We start from the raw sequence: 26,176 nt of genomic DNA, 5'->3' as shown, positions 1-26,176 counted from the left end.
CCTCTTAATATTTTTCTGAGGGCATATTTTTTTAGGCAACAGGAAGCCATTACCAAGTGGAACTTTTCAGGCTGATGTACACCTATTAAGAACTTTGTGGGTTTTTTGTACAGTGCCTGTCAGAGTTTTCAGCTCTTCACATGCCAGCATGTGGCTGAGCTCTTTGGACAGGTGTAGTCATTTGTTTGTGTAGTTCATGGAAATACACAACCTTGTAATAGGCCAAAAATCCCAAACCATGGTGAATACTGGCAGTGAATCAGTTCTGTCCTAACCTTGCTCTGAACGTCACAACCAGCTGGGAAAAGCTTCTAATGGATGACAGGCCCCAGCTGACTGGGCTGAGCTGTCATAACAGAACCCACATTTTGTGGTGGATGGTGTAAATTGCTGCTTGTGACTGCTTGCTGTGAGCTGCTGCTGCTTATTAACACCTACTGCTGCCAGCAGAGATGCAGTGCCTCAAAGTCCAGTAACACACCCAGCAGTTACAGACAGACTAATGGACTTGTTCTGGCTCTGACCCTTGCTTTGGGCTCATCTGTTTCTCCTGAATCTTAAAGTTTTGATGTATTGAATCTAAGCATGTACAACTCTGTTCTTTCTTGCTTGGTTTTTAATGTCAGTTTTGTGTATCCAGGCCAAAGATTTGTGTGCTGGGATCCAGGGAGCAGCTCTGCATCAATCCTGAAGTGAAGCGACAGGAGGGCAATCACATGCAGGTGAGATCAGAGCCTGGAGAGGATGTTCAGGGAGAACATGGAGGCTTTTGTGTCATTTCTGTGTCATTCTTCACTCTGACATGGTTTAACTACAAGAGGCTGCAGGGAAGTACAGGAGTTGTAAATGTGTTTTTAGGAACGTTTAGTTTCCAGTTTTGTGAGTGCAAAATGTAATTCTGAGTCTGTGGTGACATTTTCTATCCAGAGAAATGTCACTGTGTGAACATGATAGTTAATAATTTGTAGTTTGCTTTCTGATCTGCTATTTATGTGTTTGTCAAGAGCAATAATAATTTCAAAATATTGCTTCAGTTATTGATTTAGCTGCTATTTTTACAATATCAAAGATTACTGTTTTGGAAAGTATTAATGGTAAAATATAACACATTTTTCTCTAAGCCCATGAGTGTTCTGTGCTGCAAAAGAAAAGCTTAATTTGCAAGGTGAGCAGGACATGGGATTTTAAAGCTGAAGAACTGTGATTAGCATTTATTAATTAGCTGGTGTTAGAACTGATTTCACTCCTTAACCTGCTTTCAGTGGTTTCACAAGCTGTGCTTCTCTGGGCTGAAATAGGCTTTGTTTTACAGATCTACATGTGCCGAATGAAGGTGATGGCTCGTGCTTGTCATTTCTATAACAATGTGGAAGGTGAGTGTGGCTCACCTTAACTTCCCCTGGAAGCAAAGCCCTGTTTTTTGGGGAGGGAGGGATTTGCTAGGCAGGTGGAGAGGTCTGTAAGAGGTGGCAGAATCCACCTGTGTGTTTTTCTATTACTGTCTTTCAAGAATGAAATATTAGTGGATGAGTTTGATGATTAGGGTAACAACAAATCTTTGTGTGATGCCTTCACCTAATCTGGTGGTTTTAATGTCATCTTTTACAGAAAAGAGTACAGAGAAAGAACTGATTGAATCAATCATGGATATTGAAGACTTAGTTAAAAATGGAAACAAGCACAGGTGAGTGATCCCCTCTGACCTTCCTCCCCTGACTTGTGAAAAATAATGAAAATTGTTTCTCTGTTCACTTTTATTAATCCATTTGTGTATCATAGTACATGAATGTTGAATACTTTCTTAATATTTCTGCAAGTATTATAGTCTGTACTGTTTGTTTTTCTTTAAACAGAGCTTGTCCTTATTATCTCTCTCGAAGCCTGAAGCAGCAAGCAGACATTATTTTTATGCCTTACAATTATTTACTAGACTCAAAGGTAAAATGTTACTTTGCTTTTAAACATAATTTTTCTTCTGTTTGTCTTATGTTGGCTTTTAGTGGATAAACAGTGAAGAGTGATGCCTGGCAAGACAACACATGCATAAAATTGTAAATACAAGACAAATCCTCTGCTTTACACCTCACTTCTCCCAGATATCTATTGCCAAAAATGACTTAAATTAATAGTTAAACTTTCTCAAATTAGTTAAATTAATCCAAATATGGCACACCTTGGGGTTTTTTTTCTTTATTACAAATTGTAACCTCTGTAAACATTTACATGATACATTTTAGCACCTTCATTTCTAGAGAAAGTGTTTCTGCGGTTTCTGTAGTGGGCATCCACAGCCATTGCTTGCTGTTTCCTCATAGGAAAAAAACAACCCAACTTTAAAATACATGAAAACCCAAAAGTATATCATCCACTTTCTCAGCCAATCAAATCCATATTTCTCAGTGGCCTTTTTGCCCATTTCCTTGCTCTGATTTTGTCTTTAGAGTAGGAAATCACACAACTTGGACCTGAAGGGGACTGTGGTGATACTCGATGAAGCTCACAATGTGGTGAGTTGTTCTGGTCTGTTAACATTTTTTTATCTGCATCCAAAGAGTAAAACAGGCCCTGTCCTATTACAGACAGCTTGTAAAATCTGTACTCATCATTATGAACACTTCTTGTTTCTGTGACAGTTAAATTTTGTAGTTTAATTTTAATCCTTTTACACTGCTGATTTCTTTAGAAAGTGATGGTTTCTTTCTAAAGGGTACATCTCCAGATTTATGAGGTGTTTCTTTTCTTGGAGACTTCTGAGAAAACACTGTGTAAGGAATCACGAAAGACCCATTCTTGAAGCTCAGCTGCATCAGCTCTCCCAAGTGCAGTAGATGTTGACAGGAAATATTACTCTTGTAATATTTCCAAGTCCTCGCTCATAGAGGAAACCAAGAAAAAATAAATAATGCTGTTTTATGAGTTCTTCCTTTTAGCTGGCTTGAAACTGCAGCTCTTTTCCTAAATGATGAAATGCAAAGGAATATTTGAAATATGTCCCTTTCTCTGCCACATAAAGCCACAGTCTCCCAGTGGGATTTCTGCTGAACAGCTGTGGTTTGTTGTCTGAGTGCCTGGTGTCATTTCAGTAAACAGCCACCCGGGTCTGCTCAGCATCACTGGAGTGACTTGCATAGCTGCATCCAGGGTTTGCTCCTTTCATCAGAACCTCTCTCCTTCTGCTGAAGAAATGTGTGGAAATCCTGTCACAGTTGTTTGGGATTTAGATTTTTTTTTTCCCCTTTGTAGTGTGCAAGAAATGCAAATGATGCCTGCATGCAGAAATTAGCCAGAACAGCTTCTTGTTTTGCAATAGTTTTCTGATGGTGCTATCTGTTCTAGGTTAATATGTGGAAATTTAGTGATTACCCTGAAATAAAATTAATTTCTTTCTGATTAGCTTCTTTACACATGCAGCTCGCTCAGCATTTCTTTTTCTTATAACTTATTTCTTCATAGCTATTGCAGTCAAATATTTGTGTAGGCTAGGCCTTATTATTTATCATCATTCCTCAGGGAAAATGATTCTTTTTGTGAATGAAAATATCTGGCAAAGCAGTGTGTGATTTAATTTTCAAAGTAAGAGAAAGTTTTGTCAAACTTACTATTCCTGAGTGTTTAAACCATTACTACCTTTTAAAGAGAAAGTATAGAAATAGCTTTTTTGAAGAACAAACCAATTTTCTAAGTAAAAAAAAATTTCTGCTTGAACATCAGACAGTGTCTGTACTCTCTAGAATGTTGCTAATGGGGAAGAGGCAAAATCCCTTCTACATTTCAGAAAGAATGATGCTTACTAGTAGCCAAAGTCTTCAGGTGTTTAAAAGATATCCTCTGGCCTGAGCTGGAGATCAAAAATTAAATCAAGCCTGGTTGTCTGGACTTCATCATGTCTGAAACTACCTGAACAAACAGCACACAGAGTGGTCAGAATAATTCTTCAATTCCTTATATTTTAGGAGAAATTGTGTGAGGAGTCCTCTTCTTTTGACTTGACTCCTTATGATTTGGCTTCAGCAATGGATGCAATAAATGTTGTCCTGGAGGAACAAGCCAAAGTGATTCAACAGAATGAAATCAATGCTGAATTCAACATGGAGTTTGCCAGTTCAGGTGTGTTGATAGTGACACATCATTGTTTCTCTGGGATTATAAAGTGCCACTACGAGGAGCTGGAAAATAGCTTTTAGGGAAAGTTTCTGGGAAATTTGCACTCTCATTAGTAAATAAATTGTTAATTTCTAATCGTTGTCAGACACTAGAAGATTTGATCAAACCAATGTGACATGAGGGGTTATGAAAGAGAACAGTGAGGGGAACACAAAAAAATATCTTTCCATGCACACAATTCTGTCCTTCATAACCATAATTTCTGGAAAGGCATAAAGAAACTGGGAATGAAATAGGTGTGAAACAACCTCTTTGAAATCCTTACTTTTTTTAACAGGACTGAACATGGAACTAGAAGATATAGCAAAGATCAAGAGTAAGTTTATTTTTTCTGTTGAAAATTGTTGTTGAAACAGTTTCAAAAGGTCAGCAATTATAAATCAAGCTCATGTAGCATTGCCATATACATTACTTACAACTGAGACGTTAAGTTGTTTGACTTTTCCCATGAACTTTTTAGAATGTTTAGTCAGTTTTTTCCCAAGAAGAGAGATTTGGCAGATAAATGTGTCTTTTCCTTCTTTTTTAGAAGTTCCCATGTTTTCTAATCTTGTCAGTGTGTTGGAATTGCATCAGTTGCATCACTGCTCTCAGAACATGATGCTACCTGAAGTTAACAGCAGGAGCTTGAGATATCTCATGTATAGAGAGAACAACTTTCCCTGTCAGCAAGGAGGAATTTAACATTTAGCTGCTGACTTCAGCTTCATCTAAGAATTGAGGTCATGGAAGTTCTTAAGAGTTGAATATGAATATTTAAAATTGATATCCAGGAAATTGGTTTTCATCATTTTAGTTTATTTACGGAGTTGAGAGAACAGCTGGGCTGTTCTCTTTTGTAACAGCCTTTGTAATAAAGTACTTTTGAAAAAGAGACTTAGATGTGTCCCAGATGTTACTTTCTGTGCACCCTGACTTTTTTCCTCTTAATTTTCCTAAAGAAATTCTTCTTCAGCTTGAAAGTGCTATTGATGCAGTGGAGCTGCCAGCAAATGGCAGTGGAGTCACCAAAGAGGGAAGGTAAATTTCTTCTCGTTAATGTGTTTAAATGTTAAAAAAGTACAGCAAATTGTAACTGAGTGAGCTGTTGTGGTTATAGTTTTTGGGAATAGTATTTATTCAAGGTTTTGGTTTTCCTTGAATCCCCTATCTGTAGTGTTCATTATTTTTGGAGGAACTCCCTTTTCTAGTGTTTCAAGACTGGAAAATTCTCTGCTTGGGTTTCTTGAGGTGGAAGAAGCTCCTCTCTGTGCTTCTTTCAATTTTGTGCCATGATTTAAGCAGAGGTACCAATGCTCCAGTGATGTCTCTGAGGTACCTCTGAGCTCTGGAAGCCCGTTTCTAAACTGGTACCTGCTGTACGTGGTAAAAAAAAGTCATGGGAATTGCATGGCAATCTGCTTCTAAATTAGTAATGGATTGTATGTTGGAGAGGATTGATGGAAAAAGGGAATGACATGGTCTGTGTGCTTTCTGCCATGGCAGTATTGTGCACTGTCTTTATAAGCAAGTAATTACTTTTATTCTTGTAAAGTTTCAGTTCTCATGGGGACAAACATGTTTTGCTACTTGATGGTGAAATTGTTCTGAAAGAGTAACATTATTTTTACCTGTTTGATTATTTACAGTGTTTACCCATTTCTGCTTTTTCTTTGTAAATTGCAGCTTCATCTTTGATCTGTTTGCAGAGGCCCAAATAACATTGCAGACAAAATCCTCCCTCTTGGAGTCACTGGAGCAGATTTTACAGTTTCTTTCAGGCCGTAAGTGCATGAACGTTTTAGCTGTTTTACTCAGACTTTCCTCTTTAGTGTAAGTAAATGGAAATTTGTTTTAGTGAGAGCAATCAAATGATAAAGCTTCTGTAAGCTAAAATCTGACCTTAAGGACTTGTGTCTTTTTACTAAGATTTGGAGGGTCCTCTGATGGGAAACATATTTTATGTCTGTTCATGTAACTGAAATAATGCTGAGAACCACCTTGTGTCAAAAGATGAGTGTGTACCCATGTATGGGTCCATCCATCCACATGGAGGATTTTTGCACAGACACAATTTTTCTCCAAAACCACGTGGATTGTGGTGTGAAGCTTGCTGTCACTTTGCTGATGGTACTTTTAGTGTTTTGAGTTCTTCCTAGGTCCTGGGTTTTTTTGCCTTGATTTAACAAGCTTCTGTTCTAATGTCTGTCAGCATCTTGTTCTTAAATTGCTCTTATGTAAAGAAAATTTTTCAAGTTCTACATGTGTTAAGAAATTGATTTAGCTCTTACCAGCAGACTCTTCAGAAAAGCTTTGAAGAGTGTAGAATACAGACTGTCAGTTCTGCAAGGACATCCTTGGATGACACATCCACCCTTCATTTTTTCTTTGCCCAGCACCTTTCTCCTTTTAGGCCATGTGCATTCTGGCCTGACAGATACATCATTTCTGCTGCAAAATTCCCACCATCAGTATATTTTGTATGTTATTTTAACTGCTCCTCTAATTGCTGCTTTAATTAGCTCCTTTCCCATTTTTAATGCAGAGGAGCTTTAAGAAGTGTATGTAATTTTCTGGGATGACAGCTTCCCAGTGTGTCAGACATGGAATGCCAGTTTTATATTTCTCTTGGCATCTTGAATAATGATGAAAAACTTGAAATAAATTATTTGTTTCTGAGAATATTTTTAAGCCATATTCAAAGTGTTGAGCTGCTCAGATAAGGCGTGGCTGTACACAAGAGGATGTGTATTTGTGTTTCAAGAGTAATCTTGTGCTGCTTTCTCCAGGTACTGGGATATTTATCAATACATCTGGATTGCATAAGGTCTCAGATATTATCCAGGTAAATATTTAATGCTGCTTCTATAAATATCTGAAGGACAGAAGAGTTGGTTTAAAAGACGTGGAAAGATATTGGATCAATTTTATCCTTGTTGGGATGTACACTTGTGCACTGGTGCAAGTTTTTAATTTTTGAGGAGAAAATTGCCTGGTGGGGTGGATTAATCTGATTTTTACCCAGGTTGTTCTTTTGTAGTTCTCTCCCTTTTTGGAGATGCAGGATTTAAATTCTGGCTGGGCTTAGCATCCACCAGGTGGAGCTGGGTCATTGAACTTGTTTGCAGCAGTGTTTGGGAATATGAGATCATCTCATGAAATAACAAGATAGGCTAAGGAAAAAAACAAACAACAGATAACTTAATGATGTTTTTTTCATTTAATTACTAACTTATGAGATGTCTAAAACAAAAATCTTTCCAGTTCCATAGGAAATGAATGTAACACTTGTGGGTATCCACATAATGCTGCCAGTCATCTCCCTTTTGTGCACTTTCAAAGCTTTGATTGTGAAAATCCCAAGCCCCATAAAATTCAGAGATGCAGTGGGCCAGTGGTCTGTCCAATATATGTGTGCAAAAGGGCACCAGAGATTAATACCCTGTCTAAAAGTGAAAATAAAAAATGCATTCAAACTTTGCAGACCTGTATGATAAAGAGAAGTTACCTGGGTGTGTTTTGAATGGTCCTGGCAGGTTTGTAGCACTGAACTCTCAATGCATGGGTGTTTGTGAGGGTGCTTTCCCAGTGGCATACCCAGGATTTCATTTTTCTAGCAGTGGTTAAGCATAACCTTCATGTGTGTTCCAGTACAGAGTAGTGATTTGTGTACACTGGTACCAAATGGTTTGTACTGGGTGATGTTGCTATTTTGAGAGAAGGTCAGGTGAGCCTAATTTAAATTACTTTCTCTGGGTTTCAAAGCTGAGAGATGAGAAAATTCACAAGTAGAAACCAGGTCCCCTGATTCCAGAGGATTGTTGTCCAAGACTGGGAATAATTGTCTGTGTCTGCTTTTGGGCTGTGGACAGATAAAAGGAGATTTGAATTTGGAGAAGAAAGCTCAGATCCCTTTTCTGCTGCTGAGGTTATGCACGTGGGGAGTGACTGCAAAGGATCTGCCAGGGGATAGTTTGCCATCTTGAGATAGGTGGTACTAGGACAGAGTTTTTGTTGGGTAAACAGTGTTTGCTTCTTGCAGAGCCTTGTCTCTGAGTCTTAATTTATTACCAGCTTGTTTTAATTAATAGGAATTCTTTTCTTCCTTTTCAAATAACACTTACTTAAAATCTCTTTTGTACACCATATATTTGGCTATTTTTCAGAAGTAAATATTTCCAGGAATTGTGCTTTTTTTTTTTTATTGCTGGGGAACATCTTGTGACTAGATGATACTCTTATGAGCTTGGGTAATTCCTATCAATGTCTGGAGAAATTTTGTTTAGAAAAATTAACAGAGTTGTAAATATTTGAGAACCACAGCTGTTTTCATTGAAGTTGCACTGGGATGCCTTATGTTTGAAAGAGCATCATCTGTAGTCATGAAACATCCCATACAGAAAAGGGGGAGAAAATCATAACTCTGATAGAAGCTTTTAATTTAATATGTGGACAACTAGATATGATTACAACTTGATTGTTTTTCTAAGCAGAGTGTTATTAGCAGAGGGACCACTGATGAAATTTTAAACTGAAGGAACTCAAAAAGTTGTTCTCTGCTTGGTTGTGACTGATCTCTTAAGAGTGTTTGTTTATCCACAGCCAGAGACATGAACAGTGTGAATAATAATGCTGTCATTTGTATAGTTTGGGTATATTTAGATACTGGCTTGTAGTTTTTAGAACAATGAGAGCTCCATGAGGGTAGCAGGAATTTCCCAGAAGAACCATGTTTATTGAAGGTTCTCTGTCTTGATAACAAGAATAAGGAAATAAAATTAAGATTATCACAGCAGTAACTTTTGTGGAGACACTTCTCAGTGCAAAGATGCATTAGGGGTTGTACTGGAAGCAAAAATTAAAAGGATGTATGTGTCAAAAATAACGTGGGCAGCAGGAGCAGGGAGGTGATTGTCCCTCTGTGCTGGGCAGTGGTGAGGCCTCACCTCGAGTTCTGTGTCCAGCCCTGAGCTCCTCATGGCAATGAGAGGGGCTGGAGCATGTCCAGGGAAGGGAGCAGAGCTGGGGAAGGGCCTGGAGCACCAGGAGAGGCTGAGGGAGTTTGGGTAAGGCTCATCCTGGAGAAAAGGAGGCTTAGGAGGGACCTTCACACCCTCACAACTCCCTGACAGGAGGGGGCAGCCGGGTGGGGGTCAGGCTCTGTTCCCAGGGAACAAGAGACAGGACAAGAGGAAATAACCTCATGCTGTGCCAGGGGAGGTTCAGGTTGGACATCAGGAAGAATTTCTTCATGGAAGGGGTTGTCAGGCATTGGAAGGGGCTGCCCAGGGAGGTGCTGGAGTTCCCATCCCTGGAGGTGTTTGAGGAACGCCTGGACGTGGCACTCCATGCCCTGGGCTGGGTGACAAGGTGGGGATCAGTCACAGGTTGAGCTCAACGATCTTGGAGGTCATTTCCAACCTAAATAATGCTGTGATTTTGTTTCCCTCCGTTTTCCAGACAGTGTTCAGCATTGATCCCCCAGAAGGAGTCACAACAGGATTCCTGCCACGTCAGGCAATATCTAAATATTACAAGGTGTGGGAGGCTTTGTTTTTCCTCACGGCATCTTATGTCTGTGCTTTGTGTATCTAAGACTTGGGAGGATGTGAATAGTACAGCAAATGATGTTGATTACAGGGAGAAAAAAGTCACAACAAAAAAAACCCCAAAAAACAAAAACCAACCAAACAAAAAAACCCCCAAAAGCCCCCCCCAAAAAAACCCCACCAAAGGAACTGTATTTAATTTAGATTCTTAAGAGAAACACACTTTTTTAAGGGGGTTTTAAATTAAATTATGAAAGTGGAGCAAATGGGAATTTCAGAGAATTTTAATATTGGATATTAAGCAAGAATTGACGTGTTCTTCCAATAATGTGTTTTTAGTTTAGCCCAGTGCTAAGCAATTGCAATAGCACCACTGACCCGCCTCCCTGAAATTGTTTTAATTTGTTAAAAGTTTGGAATTTATGAGATGTGTTGTTACGATGAATTTTAGGAAGGTATTTTTCTAAGTATCACATTAAGACTTGATACTATTTTTGTCGCCAAATGAAGCAAATCTTTCCACCACAATAGTGTTCTACATTTAATCTGTGTGGTTTATGCTGGTGGAAACACCCAAATAATTGGGTTCTGGGTCTCTGCTTAGGTCAGCCCTTGAAAAACTGCTCCCATCATCTGACTCAAAAGTGACTGGTGGGATGCTGATGCACTTTTTTCCTTCGTAGTTATGAAACTCTGGAAGCAAAATAGAAAAGAGACAGGAAATTCTATAACCTTAGTAACACTATAAAAGTGACACTGATTGCATTAATTACTCTTAATGTGGGCCAGGTTTTTTTGAGGGATGAAGTGCAGGTTTGTTTTAGCAGCCATTGCTAGAAATGTTTGTTACTTTCCTTCAGGTACATATTCACGTGGATAATGGTAATCAAAAAAAGAAACAAAGGACAGATCTCTGGAATTCATCATCTTCAAAAAAACAAGGTACAGGACAGCTCTTGGGGAGGTTCATGCAAAAGCTGGATTGAAAACTCCTCTACTGCTCCTTTCTGATTGAAATGGGAGCAAACAAGTGCAGCTCCAATGTGGATGCAATGAGTTGGGGAACAAGCTTTTCACTCAATAGTTATTTCTGTAGGGGAGGTGACACCTGCCATCTCAATATAAAAATTTCTTGTACCATTGGTGTTTTGTGCACTGCTGGAGTTCTTTCAGGGCAACAATTCTGGTGAAAGAAAATCATCTCCCTTATGGAATTGTCTTTTGTATTTGCATAGGGAAAATCTTCAGAGCAGCCAAGAATGGGGAGCTCTCCTCCAACCCTCAGGCTGATACTGAGGCTCATGACATGTTCTGCTCTCATCTTACCAGCTGGTTTTCTCTGTACAACTGTGTTGAGTTAGACACAAAATTGCTGTTGAATGAGGTTGTAACTGCCCTGGGCAAGAAGGGGTTCAGTTACTATGGCAAAAATGTTTGTCAGAGGTGATATAAGAGTAAATTCCATGAAAGTTCTCATTCTCTGTTGAAATGATTTACATTGTGCAGGTGTTAACAGTTTGTTGGCTCGTTTTGGAGCTCTGTAAGGAAAGTTCATGGGATGTGCCAGAGATCTTGTCCAGATCATGTGAATTCTCAGACAAAAAATGCCATGCCTTGGGGCACATTTTTCTTTTCTGGGATGACCTGCTTTGCGAAACTTCCGACTTTGAACAACTTTCTAAATTCTTCAGGATGTCTTGTCAGTTCTTGATAGTTTAAGCTTCAACTTCACTTTCCAGTTCAACTGGGATTTCTCCCTCTCCTTGTGTCTCTCTTCCCACCTGTTTTGTTCCTTATGCTCTGCAGAACCCAGCATCTGGAATTACCTCAATATAACCATTCTTCAAAACCATATATTTAGAAGAAAAGAAACTTGGCTTCTGAATCAAAGGCTAATCCTATAAAGCAACACCAAGCTTGGCTTCGTTGGACTGAAACATTCATTCTTTCTGATTTTTTAATGGGTTTTTTTTAATAATTAGGTTGAAAACAAAACATTTTCAGTTAGAGAAGACAGATACAGATCCCTTCACCTAAGCCTTCTTAACAGAGTACTCTTCAGGGATTTTAGTAAATAGTTTGCCTCATAACTATCTACTTAATTACTCAGTTAAGTGCTCTTGAGTATGTAAGTATCTGTTTCATGGAAGTCCTTCTTTTAAGGACAAAAGTAACATTTTTCAGAGAATGAATTTACTGGTTTTGCACATAATATCCCCTTAAATGTTTCCACAAAATTAGTGCAGTTTGGTAATCTGCAAATGTTGTTTTCCTGAGATATTGCTCAATTGAAGTTTCAAGATACAGGAATAATTCTGAGTAAATTTGGTTAAGGATGGGTGCAGGAAGAGGCTAATACAAACACTTTTAGGTTAATTGCACAATTTGGAGGATTTACACACAAAAATACAAAGCAGTGGGAGAATTCTGTGATTCAGTAGATGGATTCTGATATATTTGTTTTTCAAATAAAAACAGTATTTGCAAGTACCTGTGTAACACACCTGAGTATGCTGAAACTTGTGCTTTATGTAAACCTAGCAGAGGCCAGACACGATAGATCGAGTCTTTAGTTTCCTGTGGTGATACAGCAAATGGTATAGAAATAATTAAAGCATTTAAGAACAGCTGTTTTCCAGGGATTTTGTGGAAATTATCCACTCAAACATCATTCTCTACAAAGTAATTGTTGAGGAGAAGGGGCATAGCTTGGAATAGCTGATGAGATTCGTGCCTGAGTCATCTGGGAACAGATGCTGTTTGTCAGTAATATTGGACTGTTGCAGTTTAGCATTAAGTTAAAATGCTTTTATTCATGGCTCTAAATCATCATGTTGTAAACTATTAGCAAACCATTTCTCCTTGCATTAGCTCTCCTTGTACCAGGAATGGAAAAAGCTGCTGCAGAGATCAGCTTTGTTTCATCCCCAACACTTCCTGCTGGTGAATGGGACCTTGAAAATGGATTTATTGTTGTTAAGCTTAAAGACATAATTGCAGCACACCAGACTAAAAATGTACAGCAGTCTCAACTTGTCCAGGAACTGGGAACTGGTGCCTGGCAGTTGTCATGCTGGGTTACAGAAACGTGTTTCTAGCTGAGCACTGGAGGAGCAGACATGGGGGGCTGGTGTCCTTTTCCAGGCCATCCCATATCAGCCCAGTTTGGTTTTGTGCTGGGATTTCTTGGGTTCCTGGCTGAGTGACTTTGTTCTTGTCTGTAGATGCTCACTGGCCTGTCCATACACAAATGCATACTAATTTGCATCAGTTATTAGTGTGAGTTAGAAGGATACAGAATTCGCTGAATTTTGGAATCTGAGTCTTCTAGAATTTGGGCATTGTCTGGTTGTGTTTGTCCAGATGAGATGGAAGGGTAAAACTTCAGCTGAGAGTAAATGTTCGCTTGTAATTCTAAGCAGTAAGTGACTCACTGGGCAGATATTAATGGGGATTTCCTGAAAACGTCAGCTTTTTCTTTTGGAAATGAAGGCTTTGCTTGGTGTGTGTAAATTTAAAAGAAATCCACATGATACTTGGATTAGAGGTATTTATTTTTATCACTGAAACTAATCATGTAAAACAGGATCAGAAACAAAAGCTGATGTTTTATTTGGCTGCTCTTGTTCTTGACATGGATATTGTTTTCATTCCTTTTTGCCTGTGTCCCTGAGAAGCTGATGGAGTTTTCAGCAAGCTTGAGCTGAGCAACGAAAGAAATGGCTGATGCAATTTTTAAATTTTCCTTAATATTGTTTCAGTTGATAATTTACATACTTTCAGAGTCACACACTAAAATACATGTGTCTGTGTATATATATATATATATATATACATATATATATATATATATATGTCACCACATCCCACAAAAGATTTTAGTAGAAATTGAAATGTTTGCGAGTTGACTGTGGGGAAAGAGGGAAGTTTAGGTGAAGGATTTATAGCCTATATAGATATATAGAAAATTCCTCATAGAGAAGGGCTTCTTTTTTCAAGCAAGTGCAAGGCTGGACATACTTTCATAATAGATTACAAGGGAGCAGTGGTGTTTTAATTAAAAGTCATTTAATCTGGGAAGAACCAAAGCAGGACATAACATACATCTGGAATTTTAACTTTGGATGCTGTCTGGTTTACTGTCAGAAGTTCAGGTGCAATGAGCCATATGCTGGTCATAGTCTAGTTTTTCCACTTTGACTGACTTCTTAATATTTCCTCTTTATTTAATGCAGGGAAGACTTTAAGCTATTGGTGTTTCAGCCCTGGCTACAGCATGCACGAGCTCGTTCGACAGGGAGTCAGGACAATCATCCTCACCAGTGGGACACTCTCCCCCCTCTCATCATTTACAATGGAAATGCAGATGTGAGTACCTGGATGTGGGACCGCTGCCATTCCTGAAAAATGCACAATCTATTCTTATGGATTTAGGTTTTAGCTCAGGATTTTAAAGTGTTCTGTTTGCCCAGAGAAGCTGTGGCTGCCCCATCCCTGGAAGTGCAGGAGGCCAAGCTGGATGGGGCTTGGAGCACCCTGGGATAGTGGGAGGTGTCCCTGCCCATTGGCAGAGGGGTGGAATGAGATGAGCTTTAAGGTTTCTTCCAACCAAATCATTCTAAGATTTTATGGTTCTGGAGCTGGTAGGGAATCACATCATGGGTATGACTGGGATCTTCTTTTTTTTCCTTCAGTCCTTTTCCTGTGTGCCTGGAGAATCCTCATGTAATTGATAAACACCAGCTCTGGGTTGGGATCATTCCAAAGGGACCTGATGGAACTGTGCTTACTTCCACCTATGAAAGAAGGTAGTAAACTTCCATGTGGAATCCTGCTTTGAAGTTTTGGGTTCCAACTTTTTGGATTCTGTTAACAGGGAGTATGCTAGTTAAGTAAGGGATCTCTAGTGGTTTTCTTAAATAAATGCTGTAGAACACCATCCTTTAACCACTCCTACTGAAAATTTAGAGCTGGAGGTCTGGAAGGGATCAGGTACCAAGGCACTGATAGTCCTTGATGGCCCTGACCAGCCTCAGCTGGGACCTGCACCCACTGCCATCCCCCAGGAACTGCACTGAACCCCATCCAAAATGTTTTTTGCTGACAACTTAATTGACTTGAAACAGGACCAGCCTTTGTAATAATTATTTTTATATTTAAAGCTTGTCACCATGCCCAGCCTCTGTTTCACCTCTGAGTTGCTTACTTAAGGAAAACATGTCCAAATATTTGTCAAGCTCTTTACATCATCATTTTTCTTGCTCATCTGGTCTTCCATCACTTTGCCTCTGTCTATCTGTTGTTCAGAGTTGCCAGTGCTTCTGCTGCCAGAAAAGGTCAAATGTTCCATAGAACTGGAAGGGGACTCAGCAATTGTAATGGAGTTTTACAGAGAAGTTGTAATCTGGAAAATCCTCAGATTGGATTTCTCATTTTCAGAAGTTTTAATGTGCCATTTCAGTGTATTTCTGTTGAAGATACTGTCTTTAAAAGAAGGAGGGTTGGAGATTCCACCCCTCCAAGGCTTTAGAACATGGGGAATTTTTGAGGGAAAGGGATTCACAGTTGTTCACTCTGTTTTGACAACATCTCTGTGTTGATACTGGTATTTGTAGGTCTTAGGAAGGTACATATGTTAGGTTTTTTCCCTGCATATATAAATTTTCTGGGAAAACAGTAGACAAAACTGCAGGGTACTAAAAAAAAAGGAACATAAAGGCATGAGAGAACAGGGAATGTTTCAGTCAGGTCTGGAAGAACATAAATATGGCTCACTGGAGAGCAGGACTTCCTTCAGCCAAAGGAAAGTGATTTACTGGATAATAACCATAGTAACCAAACTTGCCCTGGAGCAACACCACACCTAATGCATCAATTACTATTTTAAATTGTTGTAATGTTAGTCAGGCTTGGCAGACTTTTCTGGTAGAACTTTCACGTGTGTTGTTACTCACATGGGTGCTCATTTCTACCTGCACACGTTGAGGTATCGAAGCTTAGATCATCCTCAGAGCTATCAATAAGAATATTTCACAGTATTAGTAAAATGTAGTCAAGGTATTATTAATTCTTGCCCTTGGTGTTGGTGCTTGCCTTAGGAGGGAGAGCAGCTGGGAGTCTGGAAATGCGATTTTAGATGAACATCAATGGAAGTCAGTGTGGCTGAAAAACATAGAAAAGGAAATGCAATGGTGGCATTTGATTTCTCTTCTTTGTAGGTTTTCAGAGGATTATTTATCTTCTCTGGGGAAAACAATAGGTAAGTGAAGTGTGTGGATTTCAGAAATGGGTTAATGCCCAGGATTTTTGGAAATTCAGAAAGGGCAATGCTAAAGAAGATGGAGCAAGAGGAAGGTAAAGGATTGCAGTGCACATCTCACTGCTGTCTGGTTTTCTGTGTTTCTGCTTGCTCAACGAGCTGGCTTCTGTCATAGCACACAAAATTGAGTCCCTGGCTTCATATTTCCAAGTCTGGACTACATTTTTATTGTCAGGAGTTTGTGTTTGGTTCAAAAATGTGATTTGAATGTGGCTCAAACTGGGAAATCAATAGCCAGAGATGATGCAGCCAAGGATGAGCAGAACAATTGAGGATCACAGGAAATCAGTGCAATTTTTTGTGATATTTTAATATCACAAATATGTGTGATATTTGTGTCAGGCCTGCCTGAAGTCAGCATTTATTGTTGCGGTAATTTTTTTATAAATACAATAGAATTACAAAGTCATTACACATAAGGACAGAATAAAAGAAGAGCATTTGTGTGGCTTGGCTAACATGGCTAAAAAGAATGTTAAATCTAGAAATGCTTGAAGGATGTGGAGGAGAAATGAAAGCTAGTTTGGCTTCTGTGTTAAAGCTTACACTTTGACAAGATTATCAAATTGTTTTAAGAAACAAAATAACTTCTAATACACAAACATTTGTGTCAGGAAAGTAGAAAATATTTTGGAAGGAGGCTATGCTGTTTTTTCTTCTGCAGTCTACGTTCTCCAGGATGAAAATGCCCTCATCTACACCCTTGTCTTATCTCACTGCAGGTAACCTTGTGCGAGTTGTGCCACATGGGCTGTTGGTGTTCTTCCCATCGTATCCTGTCATGGATAAGAGCCTGGAATATTGGAGAGTATGTTCATTGCTCTGCCTTTGTTAGGTGGTTATGTTGAGTTAACATAACAGCTTGAGTTATTCCATTTAACCACGTTAATTAAAAACCTTCTAGTGGAAGATGTCACTGCTCATGGCAGGAGGTTGGAGCTAGATCATTATTAAACCAACTCAAACCATTCTGGGATTCTATGAAAAATTCTTTGTTAATAAGTAAATTATAAAATCTACAAAGTAAAATCTCAAGTAAGGCTTCTTTTATTTTGATCACAATATACTGAAATGTGGTGCTCTAGAAACCAAACACAAAAGAATCTGAACATATTATTCCATCTGATGTCACATTTTATTTAGTTCATCAGACCTTTTTTTATTAAGCCTCTGAATTAGAATTGCTCTCTGTGTTTCAACACTTGGAAAATATCCCAATATGAGCATTCCTCCTTCATTTTTAGTTTGTAACCATTGCAACTGTAACTTCTGGTACTCCTGTGCTCATGAGCTGAATGTCCCTGGTGAGATTTGCTAGAACAGTTCTGGTTTAAATGCTCCTTGAAAAGGCAAGGTCAGAGGTTTTAAGCTGTGGAGTGGCACTGGGAGGTGAGTGCTGGAACTCTCCCATCTGCCTGATGTCTGAGGTGCACCAGCTGCAAGGAATCACTGTTGGTGTCCTCAGGGGGTTGCTTCCATCTCTTCCTGTGTTTGGCAAGAGAGGAACAGGCTGTGGTGGGGAAGTGTAGTGACCATTTCTGAGTGTTTCTGTTCTTGTGGTGTGAGCTCACTTGGTGTTCTGACCTGCTCCTTCTCTCTCTAACAGGAGCATGATTTTGCCAAAAGAATAGAGGAAGTGAAGCCAATGTTTGTGGAGCCCAAGAACAAAGGAAGCTTTTCAGAGGTTGATTATTTGCATTACATACCTCTATAATTTTCAGAAACTGTTTCTATGTTTAATGATCTTCTCTGTTTGGGTGTGAAATACCCCAATTTTTGGCCTAGGGTGAAAGTAAAATTCTGAATGCTTCTTTGAAGTGTAGTTTTCCTGTGCATCCTTCCTTTTCTCTCTTGTCTGGCCATGCAGGGTTCAGTCTTCAGATAAATCTGGTGATGTAACAGCAGCTAACATACACAAGTGCTGAGTAATTGAGCTGGTGGAAAGCTGTCATTTCAGTAGTCAGCATTTGTGAACGTTCTGTAGGACTTTTCCTCCCAGCTTATCCTGCTTTAGATGTTAGAGAATTGTGCAGTGTCATCCCGATTATTTAAAGTATATTTATTTATATTCTGTTTGCTTCTTAGTATAATTAATATCTGAGAATTGCTTTCCTGTTTTGCCTCTTTTACTTAAGGATCTGTGGAAACACAGGATGGTCCATCTTCTCATCAGAAGTATCTGAATTTTTTTATGCTTACCCAGCTGTGTTCTGGATTTCACAGTGGTATAAGGATTTTGCTAAGAATATGGCTTCTCACATTTGCAGTTAGTTAAAAGTAAAGACAATTATACTAAGCCAAATTAATCACAATTTATATCTTAGTGTACAAGTCAAATTTAGTTAGTACAGGATAATACCTTTCTTCTTCTTAAACTTGTTTATATTTTAGGTTATTGATGCCTACTATGATAAAGTCACCTGTCCTAAGTCCAGTGGAGCTGCATTTTTGGCAGTGTGTCGGGGCAAGGTAAAGTAACTGAGTATTTGTTTCATCTGAGATCAGATTGTATAATTTACAGAAAAAACCCTTCATTTTCGATTTCAATACATTTCTGTTATTTGACTAAGTGTATGTGGGGAAAAAAACAAGTGCTCTGAAACTTCTTCAAGATTAGGTCACATTTCTGTATGATGTATTGCTGTTTTTATTAAAGGGACACATTTTGATTTCTCTGAAGTGGATGAGCATCATACTTGCGTTTCATGTTGGCTGCTCACTGGAAACATAACCCATTAAATGAGAACAGCTCTTCTGGAGAACTGTAATGAGACAAGTTAAAACAACACTGCTGCAAACCAAACATAACACTTAGCTTTGAAACGCTTGCTTCATTAATGTGATGTTCTCTGGACACATTTGATGGCCTTTCCTTTACATCTTCCAGTGCTGGTAAATGGACTTATGTTTATCAGTGGAAATATTTGTGAAATTACACTTAGAGTCTTTTTGCTGCTGTTTACTGTGTACCAGGAGAAGATCCAACTTCTTTTGAAACTTTGGTCCCAGTCTCCAAGGAAGCTGTTGAAGTGAAGAAAACACATAGCTCTCTCAAGTCTCGTTGCTAAGATTTGGAGAATTGATTCAGCTGAAAAACTGAACAGCTTTTTTTTTTCCTTAATTTTTTTAGTCTGTTCTACTTCATTAATTTCACAAAGTGATTTTCCAGCACAGTGAATGTGTACAAGGGACGTGAGTGATAAATACTTGATGGAATGTCAACAGCACAGCTGCTGAACATGGCACTATAGTCTGGTGAATCTGATGGGTTTCTGTTATTGCTTAGAAATGATTCTGTTAATTTTTACTGTCAGAGAAGGTTTGCTATGTTGTTGTTCTTGTCAACAACTCAGGGTGTGAAAGGTTTAAACAAAAGTGTTGACACGCTCTCAGTACAGCTGTTCTTATCCAGAAGCAGGACAGCCATTAACAGGGTTGGCTGAGCCTTGCTTTGGCAGAGGAAAAAGCTCAGTTTAAACTCCTGGTAATAAAAGGAAAAAGAAAAATATCTTGTTGAAACTACTCAATTAAACTATTGATAAACTACCCTTGGCCAGGGAATTAATTGAATGGAGAAAAACAACAACTTTGGAATTGCTCTGAAATGTCACTTCAAACCCCGCTGATGATGGAAAACTCTGTCCCTGCAGGCCAGTGAAGGACTGGACTTTGCAGACATAAATGGACGAGGAGTCATCATTACTGGGCTTCCATTTCCCCCTCGTATGGAGCCCAGAGTCATTTTAAAGATGCAGTTCCTGGATGAGATGAGGAGAAGTGGTGCAGGTGCACAGGTAAGACTGGGCAGCTTCTCACTTTTGGCTGTTCATGCAACCAAGAGTTCATGTAATTTGTTCATGTCATTGGTTCTTCCTCTTGTGCCAGTGGGTTTTGGGTTTTGTTATCCCCTTAGCCCCATGGGACCATGAATATCAAAAATGCAAACAGCCTTGGAAATTTGTCACAAATACAGACACCTTTTTTTAATAGTATTGCAGGTTCCAAATTCTGGTACAGTCTTGAATATAGGCCCCAGAAAAGGATGTAATTAAAGTTTAAGTCAAAATCTTTGTATGTTTGTTATCCATCTCTCATTCTGAGAGATGTATTTCATCCAGAGTGTGGGCAGGAAGAATGGCCTGTGCTGGCTGCTTTGGGAATTATTGTTTTGGAAGTGTGGTGGTGTGTGTTGTGGTGTTTGGGTTTGGTTTTCTATTGCTTCAGGCACAGGAATGAATGATCCACTTTAGTCTGTTCTGCAGGTCTTAAAGAATATGGTGAGTCTGTTGTGAAGGCTCTGAGTGTATTTTGTAGGAAATAGCCTCTCCAGCTGGACATCACTACTTGAGTGTTCTGTGTTCTGTAAATCAGGTGTGACTTTTGAATCCACCCGTGTTTGGTTTTCCTCAGCTCTTTGAGATTTGTCACTACATCTGGGTGATACTATCAAACATCTGTTCTGTACTTCTTATTTCTTTATGAAAAAAAATAGTGACTGTATGGCACAGAGAACACATTTTACCTGGTAAATAATGTTAATTCTTCCTCCTTCCTCTTGCAGTATCTGTCTGGGCGTGAGTGGTACAGTCAGCAGGCGTCCCGGGCTGTCAACCAGGCCATCGGCCGGGTCATCAGGCACCGCCAGGACTATGGGGCCATCTTCCTGTGTGACCACAGGTACACCCTGGCTCCCTGAATCCCACAATATTTTGGGTTGGATGGAACCTTAAAGCTCATCTTGTTCCAACGCCCTGCCAAGAGCAGAGACACCTTCCACCAGACCAGGTTGCCCCAAGGCTCATCCAACCTGGCTTTGAGCACTTTCAGGGAGGGGACGTCAAAAACATCAACAGCTTTATATCCCAACATAGGCATTGGTGTTTTGAATATAAATGTGCTGATGTTGCTGTTTGGAAAAGGCTGTGGTTCATAATAATAAAATTAATTCATATAACAGGTTATATAAATATTGCACTACCTTGTGAAAGTAACTGGATTGTTATATTCTGCTCCCAGCTATGTGGTCTTGGAGCTGCAGAAAGAGGTTAATGATTTTAATGGAAAATAAACCAATTTTTGGAATTCAGGTTTGTAATGTCACAGGAAGCTATGTGACAAAAACTTATGATCTTGCATTTTCTCCATCTTTCATTTGAGATGGCAGTCAGCAGCACTGCAGTGTTTAGAGAGAAGAAGAATGGAAATGAGGACAGATTATATTACTGAAACAATGCTATTTATAGTCATATCCTATATTAACATTATACTGCATTATTATCCATTTCTGTAATGCTAATTAGTATAATATGTATATTATAGGCAACAGGAGTTTAATTGATAGTACATGGAATCAGCAAAGCTCTTTTCTCCTGAGTGAAGGCATCACCCCATTATATTTACTGCACTCTTATGTCTTTATTTGTGTTGCTGCTCCTCTCTTGTCCTTTTGGATAGTGACCTGGGGTTTGTTGAATTAATTTAGCCCAACCTGGCAAATAATTCTCAGGTTTTCCCATCCTGCCCAGGTTCACAACTGGTGATGTTAGAAGCAAACTGCCTTCGTGGGTCCGTCCCTACGTGAACGTTTATGACAACTTTGGACGCGCGGTCAGAAGTGTCTCCGTCTTCTTCCGTGTCGCTCAAGAAATTGTAAGTGTCTTTAAAAGAACCCCAAAAATAAACAGCAACTTTGCTGAATAGTGTTGGAAACTGGGAATGCTAAGCTAGGTGAGAGATGTGAGAGAATCACAGATGGTCTCAAATTGGAGGGGATGCATAAGGATCACCAAGTTCAGCTCTCTGTTCCTCACAAGCCTGCCCAACATGGAGTCACTTGTCACTTCTGAACACTGGAAGATTTACTGGAAGGAGATATGCCTCATCTTCCTCCATGAGTGATCTGGGACAGGATGTTGTTCTTATGATGGGTAACTCATTAGGTTAGATCACAAAAACTTCCTCTTCCAGTTACTCCTCCTAAATAAACTTGTATTTATTGGCTAGTATGCAAATTCTGGAACAGATATTGGCATCCAGAAGCTTTCTGTCTCAGGGAGAGGTTCTATGTATAGGAGGATTATACCCTAAAATTTAAATTGTAGCTGACTAGTAAGAGTAATACAAATCATCAGTTCTTATTGCAGTTCATTACTGGATCATCTTTACTAAAACAGGTTCTCTATTAGCATTAGGAAGCTGATGTTGCCTGTAATAGTTCCTTGATTTAAAAAGTACTATTGTAAAAAGGCTTCCTAATTCACTGGAGAAAGTCATAGCAAGAAATAGGCTGGAAGCCAGAATGGCTCCCAAAATGGAGGTTAAGATTAAAACAAGCATTTAAAATTTCTTGTACAGACTTGGACAACTTTCTGGAAGATGCTTTAGCCAAATACAAATTGTTCAGACTAATTAGTTACAGATGGATGATGCTGCAGGACTTGATGATCTTTTCTGATCATGAGTGAATGTTTCATGGTAAATCAAAACCACAACCTGATGTGCTTTGTCAGAAGGAGCTGTTCCTGCAGGAATAGCATTAGGAAGTGATTGTTCTTTAGCAGGTCGTGATCCTTGTTCTGGTAGCAGGTCACTTAGAGTTAAGCCTGCTTACTGCATTTCAGCTGTGTCACTTGGGAGATGTTTGATCCTTTTTTCAAAAGCCCATAAACCCGGAGTGTGTAACAGCCTTGCTACCAAGGGTTATTTGAGGAAAAGGAGATTGGATCGCTGTCTTTGGATTGTTGATTGTTGTTGATATTTTTGGTTACAGATGGAGTGGAAAAGTGGCCTTTGCATATTTTAACACCTTGTAAACTGCTTGCAGATGCCCCCACCCCTGCCTCAGTGCCCTCCTGGACATACTGGTTCCCTAAGTGAAAGCAGTGCAGCACCATCTACTTCATCTGAGCAGATCCTCTCCCTGCAAAAAGCTAAAAACTTGGATGACCATGTTCCAAGTTTGAAGAGGAAAAGGAAAGGTAATGTTTGGATCCTCACAGATACACTTTTTTGTTTTAAGCTGAACCACAAACAGGAGGAGTCAAGAGTCTAGAAACTGAAATGAGAGAGAAAGCAAGGAGAGCTCAAAGATGTGTGAAAGTCTGGTCAGAAGGGACATAGTTAAGCATTAGAAAATGGGGGGAAACTGTTGCAATTGCAGAGAAAAGTGGCAGATGGGGCTGGCAAAAGTGTCCCACAGAACAGGAGGAGTTCTTTGTGGAGTATCACAGATAGTTTGGAAAATAAGAACTGGAAGTCTCTTTCTGCCAGGCACTGGCTTCCATATGTCCTCTTTCCATCCTGTTGTGTAGGTGACTCTTACTCAGTCATCTGTCTAAGAAAACAGAAGAGATATGGGAAGAAAACAGTATTTAAAATGTTGTGGGTAGCTAATGCCAAAGCGTTTCTCATGTCAGATATTCTTTCAGCACTGTAGACTGCTTGCTGGTTTGGAACAGAACAGTAAAGTTTGTTTAAAGCTGTGATTCCTAATCAGTTATGGGTGAGGGTGAGATGTTTAAGCCAGCTGTTACCTTTATGCAGCCTTGCCTATCGGTAACAGCCAGTGTGATTGCTGGTTGTTGTTAAAAGAGATTACTTTGGCCACCACTGTTTCCCCCCCTTCTCACTTTCCAACTGTGCACTTTTTGCTCCTTCCTTTGAGTCTGTCTTCTGTGCAGTTGCAGAGTGAGCAGCTGAGCTTTACTGAACCAGTTTATTTACCTCTCATGCACTTGACTGGTAGATCCATCTCAAAGGATGGGCTGGAATGTGTACCTGGAAGTGAAGGGAAGAAGCTGCATTTCCTGTTTAATAAAGATTTTCATTGCATAGGCTGTAACATTAAACTCCCCTGTAGTCACAGTGATCATAATATATTCTCATTCTTCTCAAAATAGTGACTTTCCTTAGAAACTGACTGTTGGAGTAATTTCACAAAGTAGTGGAAATTCATTTTAATGTAATGCCTTACAAAAATATCAAGCTGATACTAATTTAACCCTATTTACTGAGCAAAATTCTTATGTTTGAAACATGGATTCTGATTAGTGAGAATATGTAATTTGGGACCTTGGTGACTTATGGGTATTGATACTGTAAGAATTGTAGACATTAAAAAACTTGCTCTGTTTAAAAATAATGAATCATGTTTTGTACCAAAATCTAAAAACTCTGGAACAGAGTTCTGGGAAAGTCCATAAATCTAAAATAATTGAACAGAGACAGCTGCAGCAGTATTCCCATTGATCCTAAGCCATTTTGGGGTTAAATGTCACCCTCACTTAAGGAAAAGTTTGAAAGCAGTCTGCCAGGTTGTGGTAACAAAAGCTTGAGTAATTTTGGAAGTGATGTATAAAAGCAGTCCTCTTCTTAAATTAAGTAATGCACTTTTGCAAGAGGTGGAAGATTGTATAATTCACCAACACATATTTATGGATTGCTTTGTAAGATGGGGAGCTATCCCTAAATTAAAAAAAAAAAAAATTGCAGGAGAGAATGTGGTATGTTAATTTGTCTCCTGTGTTCTGCTGTGATGGCAGTAAATGGAGATGGAGCACCCAGCCTATGTGTGGAATATGAACAAGAATTTGTCTCACCCCGAAGAAAATGTGTTGGGCTCTTGGATGCCTTGGAGCGCAGTGAGAAGAGCAGTGAGGATGCAGAGGAGGAAACTGATTTGCCAGGAGAGGAAAAGGTAATGGCAAAATACTTCCTTGTAAGTAAAAATTGCAGGCTCTGAAGCCAAATGGTTTTGGCATCAAGAGAATCAGCTCAACCCTCTTTCAAGAAAAGCTCACTGTAATCAGCACCACTAACTGCAAGTTCTCATAATTAAATTAATCAAAGACTTCCCTTGCCACTTTCAGGTAGGTGATCAACAGGTAGGTGCTTGTTCTGTGCTCTAAGGCTGCTAACCAGGACTCCTGGAAGTTAACCACACTTTTCTGAGGAGCAAGGAGCTCTCAGAGAAAAGAGGTTTGTAAATACACAATTTGTCCTGGGTGGAGTCTGTGTCAGCACTTGGTATGAGACCAGATATTGAATTCAAAAAAGATTGGGAAGGGGTTTATGGATTAGAAATTGCATTTTCAGATGAAAATCTCTGATTTGCCTCAGAGAAAGAATGTTGCTGACTTGTGGAATATTTTATCTGAATCAAAAATCCACTATCACATTAAGACCAACGAAGCTGCTTCTATGCTGTGAATTTTCTTTCCTCTTGGTTTGGTATTTTTGATACCTCAGTGATTGATTGGGCTGTGTTCTTGCTTTCCCAAAATCTCTGTTTGCAGTAGTTGGAGGGGTTGGCTCCCATACCTGCTGGAGTATTTTACTGCTGGCTTGCAGACCCATCCATGGACTAAAGCAATGCCTATTGCAGCGTTCTTAAGTACTTTCCTTAGGGGAACAAAGCCTGAGGTAAAATGTGTAAATGTAGGAGTATCTGGGGAATATCTGGGTAGGCCCAAGGACATGAATGGAGACACATACAAAACAGAGGGAATGTACAAAGGGTAGCAAATACTTAACTTGTGTGCAGCCAAGTGGGAATGGGCTCTGTTGGGTGGCCATGACAGACACCAAAACCTATTCTTTGGAAAGCCTGGCACATTTCCAGGGACTTGGTAACAGCTACAGAATATTCCTAACACAGCTGCAGTGCTTTTGGCAGAGCTCAGCATTTCCTGGAGTCAAGTAACCTGATAGACCCAATAGCTTGGCAGTTGCTCAGGTCCACTTCCTGTTTGTGTGTTTGGTTTTGCTGTTTGTCTGAGGCTTGTGGAGAGCTCTGAGGTCACCCTGTGCTGCTCCCAAATTGGTGACCTGGCCCCAGCAGTCTGGTGAGTGTAGTCCTGAGACAGGCAGTGGCTCTCAGGCAGCCAACTTTCACTCTGAGTCCAGCACTGAGCACTGGATTTGGACTGAGGATGGGATTGGTGTCATTTCCTGTCTTCACCATCCAGCATAGTGTCTGTGTTATAATTTTTCCTTTTATCAAAGTTAATCAGTACTCTTGTTCCCTAAATAACAAAAGTTTAGCTGCTCTTAGTCTGAAAGAATTTGCTTTGTCACATCAAAAATTCACAATAGAAGTAATAATTTCTCAATCCATTTAAATAATAGTAGTTCCTCATAATCAGATTTCCTTGTGAGTTACACCCCA

At 39.4% G+C, this 26,176-nt stretch overlaps 1 protein-coding gene across 10 annotated transcripts in view; it reads left to right on the top strand.

Moving 5' to 3' along the window:
- Positions 1–26,176, top strand: part of RTEL1 (regulator of telomere elongation helicase 1) — a 45,246-nt gene that overhangs the window by 3,182 nt on the left and 15,888 nt on the right. For all 10 annotated transcript variants that reach the window (XR_015277100.1, XR_002868886.2, XM_023939715.2 and 7 more), the window contains exons 5-27: positions 641–722; positions 1,313–1,373; positions 1,609–1,684; positions 1,854–1,938; positions 2,442–2,507; positions 3,954–4,107; positions 4,442–4,480; positions 5,106–5,184; positions 5,830–5,927; positions 6,933–6,988; positions 9,604–9,681; positions 10,553–10,634; positions 13,928–14,060; positions 14,387–14,500; positions 15,911–15,951; positions 16,734–16,819; positions 17,618–17,695; positions 18,403–18,480; positions 19,662–19,805; positions 20,573–20,688; positions 21,537–21,660; positions 22,835–22,988; positions 24,552–24,706. Coding sequence is in view for 8 of the 10 variants with exons in the window: in XM_023939715.2 (XP_023795483.2) it covers positions 641–722; positions 1,313–1,373; positions 1,609–1,684; positions 1,854–1,938; positions 2,442–2,507; positions 3,954–4,107; positions 4,442–4,480; positions 5,106–5,184; positions 5,830–5,927; positions 6,933–6,988; positions 9,604–9,681; positions 10,553–10,634; positions 13,928–14,060; positions 14,387–14,500; positions 15,911–15,951; positions 16,734–16,819; positions 17,618–17,695; positions 18,403–18,480; positions 19,662–19,805; positions 20,573–20,688; positions 21,537–21,660; positions 22,835–22,988; positions 24,552–24,706 (2,179 nt within the window). In the remaining 2 variants the exon portion in view is untranslated. The remainder of the gene's footprint in view (positions 1–640; positions 723–1,312; positions 1,374–1,608; positions 1,685–1,853; positions 1,939–2,441; positions 2,508–3,953; positions 4,108–4,441; positions 4,481–5,105; positions 5,185–5,829; positions 5,928–6,932; positions 6,989–9,603; positions 9,682–10,552; positions 10,635–13,927; positions 14,061–14,386; positions 14,501–15,910; positions 15,952–16,733; positions 16,820–17,617; positions 17,696–18,402; positions 18,481–19,661; positions 19,806–20,572; positions 20,689–21,536; positions 21,661–22,834; positions 22,989–24,551; positions 24,707–26,176) is intronic.

This window comes from Cyanistes caeruleus, chromosome 16, assembly GCF_971803275.1.
Source record: "Cyanistes caeruleus chromosome 16, bCyaCae1.hap1.1, whole genome shotgun sequence".
NCBI lineage: Eukaryota > Metazoa > Chordata > Aves > Passeriformes > Paridae > Cyanistes > Cyanistes caeruleus.
This window is presented reverse-complemented; position numbering and strand designations above follow the sequence as displayed.